At 46.1% G+C, this 15,292-nt stretch overlaps 7 protein-coding genes across 7 annotated transcripts; 3 read left to right on the top strand and 4 right to left on the bottom strand.

The window, feature by feature from the left end:
- Window positions 1-188: 188 nt before the first annotated feature.
- On the bottom strand, window positions 189-659 carry I302_101835 (uncharacterized protein; the record flags this gene model as incomplete). Its single annotated transcript, XM_065869370.1, has 2 exons — window positions 189-302; window positions 435-659. 2 exons carry the CDS (start codon window positions 657-659, stop codon window positions 189-191), a joined length of 339 nt encoding a protein of 112 aa, XP_065725442.1.
- A 1,463-nt stretch (window positions 660-2,122) lies between these two features.
- I302_101834 (uncharacterized protein) lies at window positions 2,123-5,375 on the bottom strand (the record flags this gene model as incomplete). The annotated part of the gene is made up of 12 exons (XM_019187213.1): window positions 2,123-2,661; window positions 2,752-2,959; window positions 3,019-3,101; window positions 3,168-3,187; window positions 3,247-3,315; window positions 3,388-3,499; window positions 3,570-3,852; window positions 3,913-4,002; window positions 4,055-4,167; window positions 4,226-4,461; window positions 4,530-5,281; window positions 5,358-5,375. The coding sequence occupies 12 exons, from the start codon at window positions 5,373-5,375 to the stop codon at window positions 2,123-2,125; spliced, it is 2,523 nt and encodes an 840-aa protein (XP_019050091.1).
- Window positions 5,376-5,957: 582 nt separating this feature from the next.
- I302_101833 (uncharacterized protein) lies at window positions 5,958-7,260 on the top strand (the record flags this gene model as incomplete). The annotated part of the gene is made up of 9 exons (XM_019187212.2): window positions 5,958-5,971; window positions 6,061-6,100; window positions 6,152-6,167; window positions 6,235-6,260; window positions 6,328-6,633; window positions 6,693-6,751; window positions 6,821-6,923; window positions 6,988-7,083; window positions 7,183-7,260. 9 exons carry the CDS (start codon window positions 5,958-5,960, stop codon window positions 7,258-7,260), a joined length of 738 nt encoding a protein of 245 aa, XP_019050090.2.
- Window positions 7,261-7,565: 305 nt separating this feature from the next.
- On the bottom strand, window positions 7,566-8,231 carry I302_101832 (uncharacterized protein; the record flags this gene model as incomplete). Its single annotated transcript, XM_019187211.1, has 1 exon — window positions 7,566-8,231. One exon carries the CDS (start codon window positions 8,229-8,231, stop codon window positions 7,566-7,568), a length of 666 nt encoding a protein of 221 aa, XP_019050089.1.
- Window positions 8,232-8,600: 369 nt separating this feature from the next.
- On the top strand, window positions 8,601-10,092 carry I302_101831 (uncharacterized protein; the record flags this gene model as incomplete). The annotated part of the gene is made up of 3 exons (XM_065869369.1): window positions 8,601-8,660; window positions 8,718-9,124; window positions 9,285-10,092. 3 exons carry the CDS (start codon window positions 8,601-8,603, stop codon window positions 10,090-10,092), a joined length of 1,275 nt encoding a protein of 424 aa, XP_065725441.1.
- A 1,867-nt stretch (window positions 10,093-11,959) lies between these two features.
- Window positions 11,960-12,370, top strand: I302_101830 (uncharacterized protein; the record flags this gene model as incomplete). Its single annotated transcript, XM_019187209.1, has 1 exon — window positions 11,960-12,370. One exon carries the CDS (start codon window positions 11,960-11,962, stop codon window positions 12,368-12,370), a length of 411 nt encoding a protein of 136 aa, XP_019050087.1.
- Window positions 12,371-12,806: 436 nt separating this feature from the next.
- I302_101829 (protein disulfide-isomerase domain) lies at window positions 12,807-15,211 on the bottom strand (the record flags this gene model as incomplete). Its single annotated transcript, XM_019187208.1, has 12 exons — window positions 12,807-12,947; window positions 13,021-13,191; window positions 13,258-13,303; window positions 13,361-13,806; window positions 13,865-13,970; window positions 14,022-14,105; window positions 14,164-14,281; window positions 14,340-14,359; window positions 14,430-14,697; window positions 14,758-14,901; window positions 14,983-15,008; window positions 15,063-15,211. The coding sequence occupies 12 exons, from the start codon at window positions 15,209-15,211 to the stop codon at window positions 12,807-12,809; spliced, it is 1,719 nt and encodes a 572-aa protein (XP_019050086.1).
- Window positions 15,212-15,292: the final 81 nt, after the last annotated feature.

Here is a 15,292-nt window from a genome sequence, read left to right as displayed (position 1 = left end):
ATCATCCTCCCAAAACTCCGTCATCTCACCTTCGCTTAAATCCTCCGACTTATCCTTACTGGTGCTCATGGCACGGATCCGTTCTTTGAAGGATCCGCCACCGTTCGTGTTCCTGGACTGCTCAGATTCCCCATTACTTCGAAATGCTTCTTGTCTCCTTGATTTTCTGGCGATATCTCCACTCCTGTTTAGTAATTCGCACTCGGAGGGTGAAATCGCTGAGGGAAGTATGGGTGGACTGCCCGAAGGTAAAGTAGGCGAATCCCCGCGCTTCGCACTTCCCCTTGAGGGGGATATGCGTTCTGTCATCCGTCTCAGGGGCTTATTACTGGTCATCGACCGAGTATCTTGGTCTTGGGTCCGACGCATTCTTCCTGAAGAGGGTGCATTTGCAAAGGAATCCTCTTGATCGCTGTATTCTGAATGACACGGACTGGAATCTTCGCCAGCCTCGTCTTCGGGACAGGACGAGGACTCATCTTTCTCATCGCCTGAGACTGTCTGAGGATGAGGCGTGGAGCGGGATTTAAATCTTCTCGAGATGAGTCGGAAGAGAACGAAATTCGGAAATGCAAATCCTGAGGTCTGAGGTCGATGACAGTCTGCCGGGAAGTATCGCCTCGCGAGGCTGTCGGTCTTCTGGATTGACTACTGCTCATGATCTCAATCAGCTGATATGATAGGATGGAGTCTGATATGGTATAAACAGATCTTGTATGTTCATCTAAAAGTCTCAAGTGTTTGGCGTAGATAGATCATATTTTATATAGGTTATATTAGACAGATCGTAATGTCGCTGTCAAGGGAGAATCACATCGATGAGAACAATACGAACATGTTACGTACCAAAGAAGCGCAATTACCGAATCCTCACTGATACGTCATACTCTCTCTGAGGTGAGATACAAAGATGCTAGAATACTTCCAGGATCGGAACACGGTCGAATAGGACAAAGGATGAGTGGGATAGACTGATGTCGATTGTCGCTGTCACGGTACAGTACATGATATGATAACGCTTCAATCTTCCCAAGACAGAATAGATTGTACTGTATCAATCTGGCAAGGCAATACATCTGCAGGAATCCGGATTATCTCTGATTTAGAGAAGATCTGCGATGCATAAAAATTTATTACGGTCCGTCTGTCCCTTGTAAAATAGGACTTCTATATTGGACATTTTGTTATGATATGATGTTGCACTCCATGACCCGTCGAGTTGCCCATAACAAAGATACAACCACGAACGTACTTCGACATTTTCAAAGGATCACACAAGCACCACCCCTCTTCTCCCTCCTTCTACCTTCACTTCTCCCACGACCATGACTTCTTGAGGACGCCCCACCATGCCGTACACTATCATACTGGGGATACGAGCACGGTCCATCTGCCTTCTCATTTTGAATGTTCATCCCATGTTCTATCCATTCACTTATCTGTCTACAATTGCGAGACTTGTCGGCCACTCGCTCGGGCGGGAGATCCCCAAACGAAGGTAATCGCCGTCTGCATGATCTTGACTGTCTGGAGGTCGACCCCGAAGCCGTAGTAGAAGTGTGCGTGTAAGATGATGGTGTGGTGGCGTCTGATAGGGTATCTGAATATCGGTGTTGGGATTCGTAAGTTCCAGGTGGAAAGGGTATATGGGCATTGCGGTGGTAGTAGTATTCTGAGTGTTTGGAGGATGGCATTTTCATGTGATAGAAGCTGTTGTTCGGTGGTGTGGCATACTTTCAATAGAAAGTCTGAGGTATGATACTGTACGTAGGGATGAAGCAGACCATCGATATGTTGCGAGGCATTGCAAGATAGGATAGACAAGCTCGGTATCTAATCTCCTCAAGACGGATAAACAAAGGATCCAAGCGGCAGTTTCATCACTTCCTCTCCTTTCAACATGATCTCGAAGGTGTATCAAGAAGAAGTCGATTTTACTGGTTAAAGGATCAGACAACATGACATATCATCAATACATGAGACATACGTGAGAGATGCGAATCATTATGTACACTGCGATACAGGATATACAACGATCAAATTACAACTAAATACAAGCTGGAAGGTCAATAACGATTCTATATACCAATACCAATCATCCCCTTCTCCTCCTTCTCTCCGCTCACCCTTCTACATTAGGCGGATCTTGATTTCGACGAGCTCTTTTCCTCTTACCCCTCAGAGCATTCTGTGCTAGAGCTCGCAGCTCTTCTTCCACCAGCTCATCTTCCACCAGCTCATCTTCCACCTCAGGATCCCACAGTAGTTCCTCCTCCATTTGCGCACCATCATCATCCTGATCTGAATTCAGAAAATCAAGATCGTCATCACGCTCTCCGGCAGGCGGGATCGGTGGAATGGGTGGTATTGGGGGAGGTTGTTCAAGCCATCGGCGAGGTATGGGGGCGATGATCCTTTCTATCCCTCCTTGACCCATATTGAATTGGTGTAGGGGATCCGGCAATGGGAGTGGTAAGTTGAGGTTGATATTGGGATCAGCATAGGGTCTGAGTGGTGGAATACGGTATGGAGGGAGCATGTGTCGTCCAAGCTGAAAGACAGGATCCGGGTCTTGTCGATTTTGCACGCCGCCGGGAGGATTATTTTGAGCTTGAAACCTTGCCATTGCGTCTCTGGCCGCCGCTTGAGCTCCGATGAGCTCTGTCAGTTCCCTCATACATAACGTATATGAGCAGGGCGAGCAAGGCGAGCACGTCACGATGCGGAAGAAGGATCAACCAAAAGACTCACGCTGCGCCTTATCATGCACTCCCATTATTCTAGGTCCCAAGCCCGCCTGCGCAATATGTCTAGCCATATACACCCCTCCCACTCCACCATTCATGGGACCCTGTGAATCCGGTAAAGCCACGTTGACATCTTCTGCATTTAGCGCGACGCCATTCTCCTGCGCAGCAGCCAAAACTCTTGCAGTTGCTGCATCTCTGGCTGCTCGTACCTATGTTCGAGGACAACAGTCAATACAACACAAGCAAAAGTTCGGGTCAATCAACTGACAGCTTGATCATCATGTTGCTTTTCCTCACGATCCCAGAGAATACATTTGTCTGTTTGTCTAGGCTTACCATAAGCTGCAGGATCTGTGGAGTGAGATCGATAGTCAGTTCTTCTGAGATTGCTCTCGATGCTCTGCGTTACTCGCTCACCTTGGTCGAAGTGTTCATATCTGCCAAATGACCCAATCATCAGTTCTTTCTCATGACAGGTACGGTATTTCCTACTCACCCGTTAATAGCCTTTTGACAGACATAGCAGGAGAGCGTCCCGCATTTACTACAGTGTATCTTGTTGCACCTGAGCCAGAGTTGAAGGTCAGCTTGTAGCTCTGGTTACCTTATTACTCTCAACTTATTGACCCTCACTCACCCAGAATCTTTGATGTACGGTTTTGCACATTTCGGACATTTCCGAATCAATGCTTCTGACATAGCATCTTCAACTGTATGTTTGTGGTTCAGCTTGACATCGGCCTCGACCTCTACCAGAATCAATCATCAGTCATTCGACGTGACATATCGAGTTTCGCTAGAAGGAGTCGAGGTACTCACCCGCACATGTTCTAGGGATATGTTCCTTCTTCCCACAACCTCTACAAGTGACCTGACCGCATTCCTCATTCATACATCTAAAGAGCTTCTCATCGGGGTTATCGATGACAGCGGCATAGGGGCAGCTTGGGCAGCTTTCCAGTCCCTCGATCTCAGCTTGTTCAAGTTCCTTGGCTTGTTTCAGACGATGGTACAGCTGGAGTGATTTCTCAGAAAGACATCTTCGGAGTTCGGATTCGGGAAATGCAGAAGTGCAATCGGATTGGTCCATGCAGAGTATCGACTGAATTCTGTTGTCAGCTGGGTTGAACTAATCATGAGTGTAAACAGTTTAAAGACTTACAGTCGACTGTTCACCAAGTTTAGTTTCGGCATGTGTGCTAGCGCACTCGCGACAGAATAGATGCCCTTCTGCACATTGTACCATTTCCGCCTACAAGATGGATGGTAAGCGAGATGGATTTTTCATGAGCTCGACGACTCACCATCAATGTATCAGTGAAGCAACAACCACATTCTATACCTGCTCCACCCGCTAGAGCTTCCTCATCAGCAATTCTCTTAGCTTCACTCGCATCCTTGTCATGCTGTTCCTTGGCTACATTGATCACTGGATCAGCGCATGTCGAAGTAGAGTATGTAGACGACTGACTTACCCAGAGTCTTTTTCAGCCACTTCATCTCTTTCTTAAATTCCGCTGATCCTACATCTTGTATTCCTTCTTCCGTTTCTTCATCATGCCTTGCATCCTTCGCCTTACTCTTCCCTTTACCTGAATTCCTAGGCCGCTTCAATTCCATATATGGTTTCATGTTAAGCTGAGAATGCTCAAGCAGTCGAAAATACGTGGGGACATAGAGATTCTGCATGACGTTGAAAGTGTTTCGTACACTAATGCAGCATAATCGTACGTCAGCGGCAATCCGAGTATCAGAGCGAGAGGAGAAGATGTAACATACTAGGGAGCAGGGATCGATGGGAAATCATCTTCCAGTTGACTAACAGCATTCTGATAGTACCCTATTCCACCCCTGTCGTCAATCTTATAAGCCGTACTTCGGTACTTCTCTGTCCCTCCAGGTGTATCGGGTGATTTTTCCTTCTCTTTACCCTTCTTCGAAGCTTTGAAAGTCGGATAACCCCCTTCCATCTCTAGAGCAATTTCTACTACTCTATTAGCTGGATTTTCATCTTTTCTAAGTATCATCTCTTGGTTGATGTGCCCTAGTGCCCATTCTGTGTCTATATCCGGTAGGATCTCTAACACATGATTCAGGTGATCTTCTGCCAAGTACGATCTCGGAGTGGAAGGGCCGGGGGCGGGGGATGAGGATAAAGGTAGCGAAGAATTGATGGCGGCTGGAGTCTGTTGAAAGCGAGGTACGGTAGATGATTTCGTCCTTTTCCTGGGAGAGGAACGTGTACCCCTCTGCGAGCGCGGGGGGATATATTCTTCCTCATCTTCGTCCGAATCTCGATGTATTCGTTTCTGTTTGGATGGTCCAGGTCGATTAGGCCGAGGAGGAATATCTTCTTCATCCGAGGAAGAGTCGATGACTATAGGTGCATCCTTGTTGGTAAATTTCTTGAGATGTTCAGGAGCCTCATCCAGCGCCATCACATCATCGTCCGTGTTGTCATCGGATGTGTGGTATGTACCGGGAGGAAGATTGGCGAAGATATCGGTACGGCCGAAGAGGGAGGAACGGGACTGTGTTGCTGCAGGGTCAGCTCAACCTGCTATCCACCGTGAAGGAGTTATCGAGCAGTATTGGTACCTCACTCACAGCTACTGAAGCAGGCATGATCCTTCCCTTTCCCAAGGAGAAGGGGATTCCCCCGTGCTTCGTTCAAGGGAAGGTGTCACTACCAGTATCGATACAGCTAACGTTCTGAAATGGTATCGATTGTTGATTTGTAGTAGCTCTTCCTTTTCTTTGTGGGTGTCGCTATGGATGAAGAGGAAGATGAAGACATACCTGTAACATAATGATGATCAAATGGGAATGAACATGCTTTGGTGTGGTTGAGTGGACAAGTGGACAAGTGGACAAGAGGAGTGGACATGTCTCGGAACCAAATAAACCGAGGTCAGTGCGGGGTACGTCTATACCACGTGATCTGCTGATATCTTGAATACGTAATCAATCAGACACTCACGCGTACATGCATGTCTGTCGTTGACAAAGTAGAGTGATCGTTGGAGGTGAATGAGCATCATCTATATGGGTTCCATCTTTACAACGTTGATCATCCTACCAAAGACATATAGATCAGCCCATCATCAGTATCAGTCCTCATCGCGAGCAAATCAGTCAGCTATTACCCCATCGGTACAGCCATTTATCCAACCAGACCACCTATATATCTTCCCATAGACAAGCAAAATGTTCTTAACGAGGTATGTCGGCAATCCTTCAATCCACGATTCATTATCTATTTGTTATCGCCTTGCGAGCCAAGTTACTGATGGATGTTCTGTGGTTTCAGATCCGAGTATGATCGTGGTGTCAACACCTTCTCTCCAGAGGTGAGCTAACGGTCATGAAGTGGTTACATCAGCTAACATCAACCATCATAGGGTCGATTATTCCAAGGTATGCGACCCATCCTTCCAATATACACATAACATAAGACTCCACGCTAACTCTACCTCACGATCAGTCGAATACGCAATGGAAGCCATCAAAGTGAGCTAGCTGGAGTACGCTGAACTCATCACCCTACACAGTAGCTCATTATCCCTTTTGTACATAGCTCGGTTCAACAACAGTAGGAATAACCACCCCCGAGGGAGTCATCCTGGCCGTAGAGAAGAGAGTACCCTCACCCCTTTTGGAGTCATCCTCCATCGAGAAGATTATGGAAATTGACTCGCACATCGGTACGGCCATGTCTGGGTTAACGGCAGATGCGCGAACGATGGTGGAACATGCTCGTGTTACTTCCCAAATGCACAATTTCACGTACGATGAGAAGATCGGAGTGGAGAGTTGCACGCAGGCTGTGTGTGATTTGGCGTTGAGGTTTGGTGAGAGTGTGGAGGACGATGATGCTTTGATGGTGAGCTGGGTCTCCCTTGTTCTATGATAGGTTGAATTGCTGATTTGGACTATGAACAGTCCCGACCGTTCGGTGTAGCGCTGCTCATCGCAGGTATAGACGAGAAAGGACCACAATTGTGAGCTAGCCCGTCGGGTAAACGTAACGTATTACAAGACACTCATTCGATCCTGTTCCTTGAACATAGATACCACACCGATCCATCAGGTACATTCGTCCGATACGATGCCAAAGCCATCGGATCAGGTTCAGACGCTGCTCAACAATCCTTACAAGATGCTTTCCACAAGGTGAGTCAGCTGACCGCCCCTTAACGTCCTTCGGATGAAATAGCTGACAAATTTATTCGTATAGCAAATGACATTGATGGAGGCTCATTCGCTAGCTTTGAAAGTGTTGAAGCAGGTTATGGAGGAGAAATTGGATGAGAATAACGTTCAGCTTGCTCAGGTGAGAATTCGCCTCTTCTGGAACCAGCTCTCCGCACTCCACCCGCCAAGTTCATGCGGTGGTTTTGGTGGGATCAGCTAACATGGTTGTATGATACAGGTAACGAAAGAAAAAGGATTCGAAATCTTGGGCGAGAACGAGTTGAAAGCTGTCATTGAGACTCTCGCTGCGGCATAGATCGATGATTGGACGTGAAACGGGAGGTGAAGGGCACGTAGATGTAGATAGTATAAAATGCATGTTCATAACGATCAGATGTTGGGTATATGGTAGTGCAGGGTATATATAGTTGGGTCTCGATATATCAGGGACAGAAGGATTCGTTGATGATAGCCGATTAGATATCCTCTCGGACAACCGTATTGAAGAGTACATCGAATAATTGTCAGAAGAGATTGTAAACTTGTCTATCTCATGCAGTTGTCATCTTCGACGTTTGATAATTTTCTTGAACTTTCAATTTATCTTCCTTTCTTCTCATATCACTGCTCCACCTTGAAGAACTTTACATTCCCCCACTCCCACCTCGACGCCCTCTCCCAAACACCTCCCATCCCCTTCCTCCTCCCTTCTTCAGTCATCATCTCCCTCGCCCCCGGATCCCTCAACTCAACCATCACCCCTACTCTCACCTCCCCGCCATCCGCTACCTTGAGAGATACATCAGACCACTCCAACCATAATCCTGTCCATCCTCCCGACCCCTTCCTGGTAGGTTCGCCTAGATGACTCACGAAATCCCTTCCCGTACTATTAGCTTTTAAACTGAAAGTGGTTGGACGAGGAATAGATAGGGGTTTATCCCCCTCCTTCTTGGGTGGAAGGATGATATTGTCGCTTGGGAAGTGCAGTGTAACCTCGGGAGGAGGAGAATAGACAGGTGATGGTGCCTGGTTGGCTCGTTTGGGTATAGGATGAGGTGGGGGGTTGTAGATGTCTATGGAGGATAGTCCTTTGTTGGGACGGAATGATAGGGATAGGCCGAGGGGATGGTAGTTGTGGTATGTCGAGTCGGGGTATGACTTTATTTCTGGTGGTGGTATTGGAGTCGAGGAGGGTGAGAGGGATTGGAGGTAGGTGGTTAGTGTGGGGGATGAAGGGGGTTGGGAGAAGAGGGGGATTAGGTCGGATGGGTCTAGGGTTGGCATGATGAGGCAGAAGAAGAAGAGCAGGGTTCTGTGCTATCGTATAACTCGTGTGGTTGGAGGAGAGAAAGAGAAAGATGAAATGTCTGAACAGGAGGTGAGTGTTATTATTCAAGATGGAACATTGATTCAGGGTAATTGACTGTTGATTCGTACGGTGTCAAGTGGAGGTTGTCCACCTAAAACACAATCAACCGTTTGTTATTGTTATTGTTGATGCTGGGTCCAAGCGTAGAAGCGTAGTTGATTGAACGATGATGTATACTACTACTACTACCACCAATATAATAGATGTCTTTGTACAACTCCAAGATGATTCATCTTTTCTCGTCTTCTTCTCTCATACTTCAAAACAAACACATTTAGCTCAACATGACAACAAAGCCGTCCTTCAATTTCGAGGCCAGTATTCGTTTCATTCCTACAGAACAAGTGAATGTACTGTAGTCACATAGCTGATCCTACCTCTCACCCCTTCGAATACCACAGTTCCCTCCCCAGTCATCTTTCAAATCCCCCGATATAAAGTCAATCAATTCCGGATCTTCTATCAGCACACCCTCTTCGCCCATCTCCAAGCCCACAAAGCGAGGTGCCGCGGATAGCATCGATCAGACCCTCCAAGAAGCCAACGACAAGCTGTCCAAGTTCCAAGCTTCACTCTCACCAACCGTCAAGCCCACTTTACTTTCACCTCAAGTCAAATTAGAAAGATCAGAAGACGATGTCAAGTCTCCCACCGAAACCGATTCATCTTCTACTCGATCGTTGACTCTCAATTTGAGAAATGATGTGAAGCTTGACGAGAAGTATAAGGATCACAAGGGAGATCTCTTGATCATTTCTTCTGATGGGGTGGGGTTCAAGGTGCAGTCCATGTATGTGAGAGCGGCAAGGTGAGTCTTTCTTGTCCCCTTTCTAGCATGAAAGGGTCTTATGACAGGCTTCAATACCTATTTACACCATACACTCCACTCAAGCTTACCAGTTCTATCTCACCACATCTGATCGCACATGTCAGCACGATAAGCTAACTACCACTACTACATCTTATAGCAAAATCCTCAACAACAAGTACCTCGCACTCTTTGCTCCTGAACCCATCAAGATCCATCTCGACGACCCCTTCATCGAAAGAGCAACAACCATCCGACTCTTCCTCGACTTCGTCCACGGTGATATCCCCAAACCTACCGACGACATTCTCGGTACTTTTCGAAGAGCGATCCTCCTCGCAAAGAAATACGAATGTCACCTCGTCTTGGAAGCTGTGAAACACTTTGCGAGAAGCTACAAAGACGGTGGAGGGAGCTTCACCTCCAAATTCATCTTTATCCTTGGTGCGAATCTGGGAGATATCCAACTTTGTCATGATGCCATTATGGATGCCGAAACCTGTATCTTGGGTGAAAATGATGGAACGGCTTCTCCTTCAGAATGGTACGATTATGGACACGATGTTGATACCGGACTTGAACTCAATGAAAGGGATGATGAGCTGGATGAAGAATATGCTATCGATCCTTCCACATGGTATGCCGAAGATATCCAACATGTCCCGCCTAGATACCTCGTCGCTCTGATGCGAGCTTGTAGAGTTAGAAATGATCCGATTGATGGAAGTTGGTTTGATGTTGCGAAAAAGTTCGAGAAACTCATGGCTCCTAGACCGGAGACGAGAGATCTAAGACCTAAACCTCGAGCTTTGGACAACAAGAGGGACGAACGAAAAGGTACGGTCAAGAATATCAAGGTGGAGAAGGTTGATCTGGATATTAAGAAGGACGTAGTAGTGAAGGAAAAACCGCAAGTCACCCCAAAATCCACCAAACGCGATGGGGAGACGAAGAAACCTTCAAAGTGAACACTCAAGAAACTCTTCACAGTCTGTGTAAGTACCTTGGCGATTGTATCGAGGATCGGTTCATACTCGTATAGTCTATTATTTCCATTATTGTAAACAAGCAACGAAGCATATGATAATATGCATATGTATGAAACAGACAAGCTTGAGCTGCATAGATGGAACTGACCACTCCGAGTGTAGATTTCGGTTTGAAATATACCAGCTCAAACTGTACGAAACCACATATCATGAGATCGTTCTCTTGTTTGTGTTCATCTTCATCTTTCGAGGGTGCTTACCGCTTGGCTTGGCTGAAGGCTTTGTAGAGTCCCTTTAGGGTTTCTGAGGGCTCATGAGACTGGAAAGAACTATGTTCTCGGATCGGGCAGGAAAGAAGGGTTTCGAGCTGGTGAGTATCTTCAAGAGATCATGAAGGAATGGGGAAGAGGGAAGTGCTTGTATATCTTTGGGTGCCATAAGTTACAGACTTTGTCTTGTGGTTGAACTGATTGATTCCCGATATAATACTGATCAAGTGCCATGGTCCAATACATGTAGAGTTCTTTGTTTTGTGTTGAGCACGTCGATGTTTTATAGCTGAGCTTACGAGATGCTGCAAAATCCCGTTGTGTACTGTACTCAGCCTGTGCGTTAATCAATCTTTGTTGATTGTATAGGGTGTTGACAAATTGTTATCAATATATTATACAGACATCCTTCTTTGATTGAACTCTTTTCCTTTCCTTTCTTTTTCTTCTTCGTCCACAAACAAGACTATTTGCATTCCCCTATCTTACTGCCCAAACTCAACAGGTAAGTCGACTCATTATCTTCAAGAGCGCTGTCCACGATCATCACATCGAACATCTTGTTCGCTCAACGATCTCCAGCCTGAATCCTGCAACATGGCCGTTATGGGAGCTCCGACTAGTCCCCTTCGAATAACTCGCCGCTTTGAGTCGTACTCACGAGAAATTTCCCTTTGGTCTGGAGAATTTAGATGGTCAAGCTGCCGCTACCTACTTCAAACCGCTCATGGATGATCTTCAAGCTTAAGAGGAATGCACAAGCTGTATAGAGTAAAAACGATCAAGGTATCAGACGAAAAAGAAAATCAATTGTAGATAGTGGTGGCTATCTGAACATATGGGAAACAAATAGATTATACACGAGTCATGTATTATATGCGTTACATGCAATGTTTATACGATCTATGATAGCATTCTGACTATGTATGCTATACACTCTACACGCCTCCTACACAGCCTCGACAATATGTACTGCAGGAGTGAGCTGACGAGATGCAATCGCAAGTACTTGTTGCGGTCCGTGCGCAGAATGGGCGAGTCCGGCACAATCTGAAAATATATATATACCATCATCAGCCCAAGTTTTGGGGTACTTTCTTCTTTTCCTTCTTTCACTTCTACCTTTCGTTCTTCGTCACACGTTTGAAAGTCGACCTCAGTCTAGATCAGTAAGTTGATACGCTCTTCTCTTATTTCAGCTTCAACTGTTTCACCATATCATCTCAGCCATTCGAAGTATCAGTCCTTCTGAAGAAGGTAAGGACTTGCTTGCCTGAGCTGACGCTATATGTCATATGCTGACAGCTCATCGACCCGGTCAGACAATTTAGTATCCTCCATTCATCTTCAAATCCAATATGAATATCCCTGAAGAAGCAAACACTCCTCACCCGACTCACGATACCACCCACAATGATGCAGAAGCGGACTTCACTTTGAATTTCGTCCGATAATGTAGCTTACAAGGTGTACAAGTATCAACTCCAAGCTGTTAGTTAAGACGTTCTTCCCTCCATCAGGCCACCGTGTATCACGACTGACGATCGAGCTGCTTCTCTAGCCCTGTCTTTCGCGATATGGTATCGAGCTGTTCGGATGCAGATCCCAAGATCGAATTTACCGATACCTTGATCGAACGTTCCGGCGTCACTCGAATCTTCCTCGACCTCATCAATAATACCACTCCTACGACCAGTCATCAAACTCTAGGTCACTTTCGTAACTGCATCTCCTTCGCGCACAAATACAGCTGTCATACCGTACTATGGGGCCTGGACAAGTTCAGCTGGGGTTTCCTCGCGACTCCCTTGGTCATATCCGCACGATTCATCTACGTTCTCGCTGCCGAGCTCAATAACGTTCAACTGGCCGCGGAATGCATCAGAAAAGTCCAAAACCAGAAAATGCCACCGGCGACAAATTTGACTATCCGCCTGCCTGGCTCAATCCAGCAGAGGAGAAACATCGCAAACCTAACGGGTCTCTAGGGATTGGTGATGGTGGATCAATGGACACGAGTACTTGGCCCAATTGGGAGTTGAGCCGAATTCCCATTCACTATCTGGCCGCATTGTTGAGGATCAATAAAACCCACGTGCTTGCACCGCATCACGACAATGGCGAGAGAGCGGCTGCCCGTTTCTTGGAGTTGATGAGAATCCCGTGAGTCTCAACTCCGCCTTGGGACCGAAACAAGCACTGACTTAGCCAGTTCAGATAGATAAAAACAATTCCCTTATATCAGTGACTTCGAGAGAGACTCAAACAGCTGAATCAGTACATTTGTATGTCAATATCGATATGCATGAATCGTATGAGAATATGAGAATTTGACATGGGAAACAAGGGTATCATCCGTCATGCAGGATATAAAGTGCCACTGAAATATAGTATATCTTACAAACCTTCTCCCTTGTCTTCAGCTTAGTCCAGCCTAGGTCCTCCTGCAGGCGTTCCGGAATCCTTCATATCCCTTCCATTACATTTCTGCAGCAACCCTACGAACAATCCAACCGCTCCTACAAGTAAGACAAGAGCGAGCAACGGGTGATCTACGCTCATTTGCTATTGATAGAAAACTAATCAGCTTTGACAAGTCTATTCTGACGTATCACGCTATGAGGTGATTGGTACTTACTCCGATGTTGATCAGAGTAGCAGCAGCATTTCTTGATCCCCATGCTAGTGTAGACTCTATTCTCTTGGGTCGAAGGAAATGCTGGTATACCCCTTCGAGCACTGAGAATATACTTGTTCCGTCAAATGTGATCTGGTCTCCTTCGATGGTGGTATCGTAATATTCGTTAAGCTAGAAGAGCAATTCAACTCTATCAGTCGTGGATCGTCGGCAGAAAGTGGAGAAGCTGAAACTCACAGGAGTATCAATGACGACTACAGAAGGTAATTGATCCTTCTTGATACTGCAGGTTGGGTCAGAAAGACCACCTCAACCTTGAATCACGATCAGGAGTACATACCTATACTGCTGTTTCAACCATCCACTCCATTTCTCACCATCGACCCAAACGAACCAAACGGGCTGTGCGAAAGGTCGACCACCCCTTTTCCATGCTTTCGCAACTTCTCTCAACTTCTCCTTCTCCTTCTGACCCTCATCACCTTTATGTAGTGCCCCTAAAACTACCATAGACCGTGTGTCCGAGTTCATGATTGCATTGTAATTGCTACCTGTCAATTCGATCAGGGTAGGGAAACGATGTAATTGGATGAATCGTTTCAAGCTGTCTTCGGAAGCGAGGAATGCTAATGATCCGACTGGACGGGATGAATAGGATGAGAAAGCGAATAGAACTGAGGTGGGAGGTGGGTTGGCTACGGACAATTGCTGGTAGAATTGAGGGTCGGAGGAAGTGTATGCTGGAACTGAGCCGAGGAGAGGTTCGAGAGCGGTCTTGACCGATTTCTATTTGACAACAAGATTTGAGTAAGCTAACATCGAACTTTTGATGGACAAAGCTTACCAAGTCAGCCACGGTGGTATCATAGTTCTGCAGGTACAGGAAGAAAGCTTCATCAGACTTGACGATCGAATTAAACTCTTCGAACTTGAGGGGTTGGAGGGTGGTACTGAACAATCAAGTCAGCCTCGAAGCCAAACACCTGATCAATATCACTCACACCTTGACAGCTTTCTCGGCGAATGCTTTGAGCTTTTCTAAATTTCTTGAACCGTTGTGATCTGTTCGAGTACCGTGGTGGTACCTGAGTGACATGTCATCAATTAGCATTATATGGTAATTTTAGAGAATTGACCACTTACATTCGAATGGTTGGGTAACCCTGGATCCCAGCTCTCTTACAGAACCCTTTATGATTCTCACAGTCTACTGCGACTATGTTGAGCTTGCCCTTCATGGCTTCTGCCAATTTCTCATAGGCTATATAGACACCAATCGTCAGCATCAACGCTTCGAGGGTGAAGAGGCTCATACTGACTTGGTCTAAGCTTCTTGCAACTATCCGTAGTGTTTCACGTCAGTACATCCCATTATGACCTCCAGCTGTATACCAATAGCTCTAACTCACTGTCCACACCAGGGCGCATAAAATTCCACCATAACTGGCCCTTCCTCCTTGTAAATCTCAAACTGCGCCTCATCAATTTCCACAACTTGACCATCAGGATTTGGTCTCGCCGTGATTGAACCTTCTTGATCATCGCTTCCAGCTACTGCATGACTCTGAGAGTATTCCGCTACTTTCTCATTGATGAATTTCTCCAGGTCTCCATAAGACCTATCTCCAGTGTAATGAGGTTTGGCTTCTCCATCGACGTAGACCATCAATTGCGGATCTGAAAAACCAGAGTCAGCGGAAAAGTCTCCATTGAAGTGAATGTATAGATGGGACTCACAGAATTTGATACCATTTGCATTACACAGATCACCTTGAGCCAGGCAATTCACTTGGGCCATATGGAAGCCTGTCAATCTCTCTAGATGCTGCTTGTCCTTGGCCATCTGTGTCCAGGTCGGAGCAAATGCTCTACAGTGCGTACCTATATATCCAATCTCACTGGTCAGCTCCGTAGATAGTTGATTTGAAAGCCCCTTCAAAGGCAGGTGGACATAAATCTTACATTTCGGAGAAAAATGCTCGACCAACCTATAATCAGATGAGTAAGCGAGATTGTCACATAAAAAAGAAGCTATGGCTCACCATATACCACGAGAGGTTTCTGATCTAAAGTTGTCGTCGGTCAGCTGACGCAGCTCGAAATCATCTCTGGGTTCTATATTTGCTCCCAACACGCTGCCGAGAGCGCTTGCTACTGTTAAGATTGAAAGAAGAAGGCGAGGTGTTCGCATTGATGCTGTGGTTGGATTTATTGAATTCAGCTGAAAATTGTTTGTATCTTGAACAAGTAGTGAACAAGTTGAAGTCAGGAT

This window comes from Kwoniella bestiolae, chromosome 1 (assembly GCF_000512585.2).
Source record: "Kwoniella bestiolae CBS 10118 chromosome 1, complete sequence".
Classification (NCBI taxonomy): Eukaryota; Fungi; Basidiomycota; class Tremellomycetes; order Tremellales; family Cryptococcaceae; genus Kwoniella; species Kwoniella bestiolae.
Note: the sequence above shows the minus strand (reverse complement) of the source record. Positions and strands in the feature narration are given on the sequence as shown.